Raw genomic sequence first — 6,650 nt, forward strand, 5'->3', positions numbered from 1 at the left:
CACCCCTGCACCCATGTGCCACCCCGCTCCCCCCCTCTAGCGCCCACCCCAACCCCAAACCCACTCCCCTCCCGCAGCCGCGGCATCCTCATCCCGGACCCTTCGCCCTCTCCTTGCCCAATCTTGGCTGCCACCGGCCACTCGATGGCCAGCCCATGGGGATGCTGTGGGAGAAAACCACTCTAACCAACCCCCCCAAGAGCAACCGCTGTGGGATTTCAAAGGTATCGAGTATTTCCGAGGTGTAAACCCCAGCAGGAATCGGGCTGGAAATGCCCGTGCAATAGCCCTTTGCTCCTCCAGCCTTTATTTCACAAATAAATGCCGTAAAAAACCACCTCCTTTCCCTTTTCCCCCGCTAAAGGAATTAAGGGTTTTCAGATCCCGACCATCACCTATCTAGACGGCTGGATCCGAGAATATCCGTAGCAAAACAAAACGGCGTTTATCCAGCTAGAAGGAAAAAAGACTAAACGGAAAAATGAAATTATCTCCTCCGGAGAGCATCCTGCAGTTATCCCAGGTGGGCGAGTTTCTCTACGGGAGCAGCGGGGGGGGGGAATATGTGTGTGTGTGTGGAAATGCCGGCTTTAAAGCAGCCGGCAAAGCATCAACCCCTGCCCTGCCTCTGCTTTCAGAGCAGCACTACACGCGGCACAAAGCTTCGGCTCATTTTCTGCACGAAAAAAAAAAAGATTTTTTTTTTTTTTTTTTTTTTTTTTTTACCCCTCCCAGATAGAATTTGGGTGAAGCAGCGGCGCTGGAAACCTGCAGGGAAAAGCCGTTTTGCCGCAGCCCGCGGAGCACGAAGGCTGCCGGGCGCCGGCGCGGCCACCGAAAAAAAACCAACCGACGCCGAGGATTTGTTTGGCAAAAAGGTTTGCAGAACCAGAGCGCGGGGCTGAGGATTATGAGGAGCAATTATTTAGCAAATTCCACCGGGGGGGTGGGGAGGGAGCCTCTCGGTTTTCACGCGTCCGGCTTGCGAGACGCGCAGCCCTCCCGCACGCCCGAGGAGCGGAGCCCAGCTCCGTCCCCGTCTCCTCTACTTACTAATACATCTGAGTTTTTTTTTTTTTTAATTTTTAATTTTAATTTTTTTTTTTTTTAATATATTCTCCGCGTGAAATAACTCCCCTGCATTTCAGCCCCCCTCCCCGTTGGCTGGAGATAACGAATATCACCCAGCAGCAACTCCAGGGAGCGCGGCCGCAGCGCGGAGCCGGCCGGGGCCATTTCTCCGTCTCTCAGCAGCTCTCAACAATCCTCCCATGAATCGAAAATGACAATTATTACTCAGCAGCATTTTTACTCATTTCCCGCCTTCTCAGGAAGCCGGCCTGAGGTTCTTCATTCCCACCGTGCCCCGGCCCCAGCCGGCTGCGGGGGGCAGGATCCCAGCTCCTGGCTGGGGTTGGGAGCACCCACGGCTCCGGGAGGTGCTCCGGGGGGATATTCCAGCCGGGAGAGCAGGCGGTGGGGTGCTGTAGGCATCACTTTCATTTTAGACATTGCAATCTGAGCAGAAAAGGTGGGGTTTTGTTGTTTTCTTGGGGGTTGGGTTTTTTTTTTTTTTAATTTAATATTTTTTTTTTTTTTTTTAGAGCAAAACAGGTCCTTCTACCCTCCCTTTGTCTTCCACATGGAGATGGTAGTTTTGGAGGTGTGGGGGGGTAAGGACATGCTCGTCCCAGCTCACAGCGCTGGGGAATGATCCTGGACACGTTAATATTAAAAAAAAAAAAAAAAAACCGACACCCAATTCTGAACCATTTCAGCCCATGTTTTCAAACCGAGAGCCCGGCTGCCTCTGTGGCGCAGGGAGGGCTGTGCACGGGGGCAGGCGGTGCGGGTTTACGGCTCCACGCACCCACGCTCCGCATTTACACCAACATTTCCCCCCACACGGAGCTGGGCTCCAACAAACCCTCTTGCAACGAATCCAAATTTCTGCCAGAATAAACGAAACCAGCACCGGGCTTCCAGAGATTAAGCCAGACAAGGGCAAGCAAGTGCGACACCACAGAATAAAAATTCAATAGAAACGATTTTTTTTTCCACACTAAGCAGGTCTGAAAGAGCCCCTCGCCAGAAAAGCGCGGCCGGACACAGGGAACTAAGCACATGCTTCACGCAGCAAGAAACCCCCCCCCGTGTCACCTCCACACCAGCCTCACAGAGACCCGATGGGGTTATTTCCCTGCAAATATTACAAAACCTTATCCCACAATAACATATTAAAAAAAAAAAAATAGCTCCTCACTCCGAAGCCCGTTAGAGGCAGCGGAAGTGTTTCCACTGCTGTAATGAGTGTTTGCCAGGACTCTGCCGGCGGAAGGTGACTATTCACCCAAGTGCTTTCTGAGACTGTAAACTACTGTTAATTCAGAGCTTGGGACTGCAGAGGAGGAAAGTTAATAATGAATTCAAGAGTCAAGCTGAGATTGGGTTGCATTCAGTTTGGAAATTTGTGTAAGGAGGATTTAAAAAAAAAAAAAAAAAGAAAACCAGAAAGAAAAAAAAAAGAAAAGAGCCTAAGAGAATAATTGATTACAGAAATGAAAGCTTAATTCATAAAAGAAAAACATTTTCCATCCATCAACCTGCAACCAGTTAAGTGGAGAGTTTTAAAGAAACTGCAACATGGAGAAGGAGCCAACAGGAAAAAGGAAATGTATGAAAGAATGTAAACTATTCAAGTTTCATAAAGAGGAACAAGTAAACAGTTATTACATGCAAATAATTCCTAACATCACTGCTTTTAATTAATGCAGAGAAGTCAAAATATATCTGACATTGTGTGTATACATTTGAAGCCTTTTGAGAATATGCTGCCATGTGGCCATTAAAATATAGTATTCTCATTTTTGTTTCAACGAACAATTAAGTGCTTCGGTCTGCGGCGTTTATTGGTGATGAAATGCTAAAATTCTACTTATTATTCTCTGAAATTCAGGTAGGGTTGGGCTGCGAGAAGGGAGGGAAGGACGGGCAGGGCTGGCGTTCGGCATTTCCAGGGGATTTATTTCCCTCTCCTCGGATGCCACAGCCCGGTTTCCTTGAGGGTTTGTTTGGGGCGGGGGGGGGGGGGAACCACCACCAAAAAAAAAAAAACCAACCACCACCCAGCAGCGTGATCCCTTTGGTTCTATCATTTAGCCCTAACCTCAGAAAAATTTCTCACCCGCTTTTCCGCGCAAAAAAAAAAAACCAAACCAAAAAACCCGAATAAACCTTCCCCCAAAAGCCCCCCGCAGCTCTGCCCTGCGCCCGCCCGGCTCCCGCATCTCCCCATGGAGACGAACCTTTCCGCACCCCCTCCGTGCCGAGCACCGGCTGAGCATTTTAATTTCGACACTTGATTTATTTATTTTTTTTCCCCCACCATTTAAAAAACTCAGCTGCCGGGTGGGGTGCGTTTGTTGCCCCTGAGCGCATTCACCTGCGGAGGGGATGGATGCACCGAGCCGGTGAGGGAAATTCGGGAGGATTTCGGCCAGCCCCACACCTGAGACGAATTCACCACCACGGAGCTTTTACAACAAGAGTTTATTTCCTGCCCCCCCCCGCCCCCAACTCCCTGCACCGGCCATTCCCGACACCTCGGTAGAGGGAAAAATCCCGGGAGGAGCGGGGCAGAGCCGGCGGGGCCGCTCCCGCATCCCGGCTCCTTCATCCCAGCTCATTCATCCCGCATCCCGGCCGCTGCCCGCTCGGGAACCGCTTCAGGGATGGGGAGATTCCTTCCTGCGTGAAAAAGCTCAGCCCGCAGCAACGAAACCACCGGCCCGCGAGAAATACACCGTTAATATAAAATAAGATAAAGATAACGCCTTTTTCCCCCTTCCTTATTTTCTCTCTATTTTTTTCTTTTCCTAAAAAGCCAAATAAAAAGGCCAACCGTTTCCTGGCCGGTACCTACCCCTGCCGCTTCTCCCAACAAATCGGAGGTCGTTAAATCTCGCTACTTGGTTTTTCATCACGGCGGAGGCGTTGCGGAGCTCGGCCGAGTAGTTTTCGTCGTTCCCTGCCATCACCGTGACCACCGTCCCATCGGGCACGTCGCCGAGGGCTACGACCTGGGGCAGGACCAGAGGATTTTAGGCTAAAATTAACCGCCGTCGGACCTAACCTGCCCTACGGTTTCCCCCCGCCCCCAAAACCAAAGCAAAACTAAAAGCAACCCGAGGAAGGCTGGAAAATCGGAGGGGGAAGGGGGGAAATGAGCTAAAAAAAAGGGGTTAAAAGGAGCCAGGGGCTTCCGCGGGGTGAGGGGGGGGGGCGTCAGCCCGCCCTCGGCCCCGCCGGGAGGGAATTGTGCTGTTATTTTGTTTGATTTAGGGGAAAATAATAATTAAAAAAAAGCGGTGACGAGCGCCGGGGCCCCGGAGCTCCGCGCCTGGCCCCGGGGAGCGAAGAAGGGGAGAGGAGAAGGGCCCTCCCCGCCCGGGGAGCAGCGCCCCGAGCCCCCGGGGATCCCGGTTTGCAACCGCCCCATCACACACCCGCCGGGCTCCCCGGGGCTCCGCTGCCGTCCTGCCCGGCTCCCCGCGTTGATTTTTGGCTGTCCCGGTCTCAGCCCCGTTCCTCCAAGCCCCAGCCCCGGGGGCGCAGCGGGGATGCCCGGCCCCGGGGGGGCCCCGTCGGGTCACCCCGTCCCGCGGGAGCGGAGCCGGGCGGCCGCGGGGAGCCCGGGCAGCGCAGCCCGGTGCCGGCGCTTCAGCTCTTCGCTTTTTTTTTTTTTTTTTTTTTTTTTGCAGATTAGATCTCCCTTCCCTGCTTCTCTCTCCCTCTCCCAGGAAGGTAATTAACCTCCACTCTCATTAAAACTTCAAAGTCGCCTGAGAGCTCCTAACTGTACGGAATATCTAAGATGCTGTGACCGCGGGGCAATGCGGAGACTTGATTAAAAATAATAAACCGGGCTCCCTTGAAGGTGATGTCAAGAGCGAGTTAAAGCGAAAGGGGCGGAGGGAAAGAGGCGAGTAGGTCGGGGCGGAGGGCAAGCCCGGAGCCGAGCCGGTCCCTCCGAGCCACCGGGGCTACCTGCCCGGTCGCAGCCCTCCCCGGAGCTCGGGACTTACCTTGAAGGCGACGGGCAGCGTCTTGTTGCACCTCCAGTGGGACGGCAGCACCGAGCACAAGAAGTTGGGGCTGTCGGTGCGGACCAGTTCGCCGGCGTGGTCGGCCAGTACATCCACGACGGAGCGGACCTCGGGGCGAGCCCGGGCGCCCGGGGCGGGGGCCCCCAGCGCCCCGCTGTTCTCGCCCATCTTACCGCAGGGGAAGGCCGTGGAGGGGGGTGTGAAGCGCCTGCTGGTGCTCGGGTCTACGGGAATACGCATCACAACGGCGGGCGTCAGGGAGCCGCCGCGGCCGGGGGGTACCAGGAGGGGCCCGGCGGGGCCCGGCGCCCACCGCTCGGCTGCGGCGGGGCTCGGCGGCGGGGCTCGGCGGGGGCAGCGGAGGCCGGGCCCCGCGCTGCCTCGCTCCGTCCCGGCAGATCGCCGTCCTCAGCGGGGAAAGCCGGGGGGTTGCGGGGCGTCCGCTGCCGCCGGGCTGCGGGGCTCGTCCTCCCCGCCGGTTTGGCTGCGGTTCCCTCCGGCCCCGCCCGGGGAAAGGCGGCGCGGAGCCCCTGCAGAGCCACGTCGCGGCCGGGCGCCCTCGGTTGCAGGCGGGTCCCCCTCCGCCGGGCGGCCCCGAAACCGGCTCCCAAGTGTCAGCCGCGCCGCCCGGTACCGTATTTACTGCCGGCCCCGGGGGGGGCGGGCCGCGCCCTGACGGACGGGGCGCCCAGCCAATGGGGAGGTGGAGGGGGGTCCTTTCACCCGCCCCCCGCCCGGCTCCCGCGGGGCGAGGGGGCGTGGCCACAGCCGAAAATGGGCGTGGTCAACGAAGAAAGAGGCGTGGACGTGTTTGATGTGGGCGTGGTCACAGCGAACCACGCCCCGCCCCCCGGCGGGGCGGGCGCACGTCGGGGCCCCGGTGGCTTCTCGCCGCCGCGGCCGCCGGAGGGTTTTGGGGCGCGATGGGGCCGTTTTGGGGCCGGAGCCGCCGCCGCGCAGCGCGGTTGGGGATACAGCACGCCCCCCCCCCACCGCTGCCGCCCCCCGCGATGGGTCGGCCGAGGCGGGCCGAGGGGGAGCGGCGGCCGCGGGGCAGCCGTTGGGGACCGCCGGCACACGCGTCCCCGACGGGGGGGGCTCGCCCCGCGGGCTCCGCTGGAAACCGCTGATCCCCAACCTCCCCCTTCTGCCCTCTCCCCCCCCCCCCAAAAAAAAAAAATGAAAACCGCCTCCATCTCCGGCGGTCCCGGGGCGCCCCCGGCAGCTCCCCCGGGGCTGCGGCTGCGGGTAGGGCCGGCGGCTCCGGCCGGAATCGTTGGCGAGAAAAATTCGTGGCGAAGCCACCGGTTCTGCGGGAGCACAACGAAGGCGGCGGTTCACCCCGCTCCGCGGCTGCCCGCGGAAAAGCCGAACCGCGGGGCAGGAGGGAGGCAGAACCGGGGGCCGAGGCGGAGATTTCTGTGCCCGCGCTGCCCGGCTGAGCTCCGCCGGTGGCGTTTAGGGACCGGGACGGCCCGTCGGAGCGGGGCCGGCCAGGCCGCAGCGTTCCCGGCTTCAGGCTGCGAATTTTCCTTAAAACAACCA

The 6,650-nt window shown here is 58.3% G+C and overlaps 1 protein-coding gene across 1 annotated transcript in view; it reads right to left on the reverse strand.

Moving 5' to 3' along the window:
- Positions 1-5,679, reverse strand: part of RUNX3 (RUNX family transcription factor 3) — a 40,236-nt gene extending 34,557 nt beyond the window's left edge. Inside the window, exons 1-2 of the mRNA XM_074563155.1 lie at positions 5,085-5,679; positions 3,923-4,079 (exon numbers count right to left, since the gene is read on the reverse strand). Of these exons, the coding sequence (XP_074419256.1) occupies positions 3,923-4,079; positions 5,085-5,345 (418 nt within the window). The 5' untranslated portion in view covers positions 5,346-5,679. The remainder of the gene's footprint in view (positions 1-3,922; positions 4,080-5,084) is intronic.
- Positions 5,680-6,650: the final 971 nt, after the last annotated feature.

This window comes from Larus michahellis, chromosome 19, assembly GCF_964199755.1.
Source record: "Larus michahellis chromosome 19, bLarMic1.1, whole genome shotgun sequence".
Classification (NCBI taxonomy): Eukaryota; Metazoa; Chordata; class Aves; order Charadriiformes; family Laridae; genus Larus; species Larus michahellis.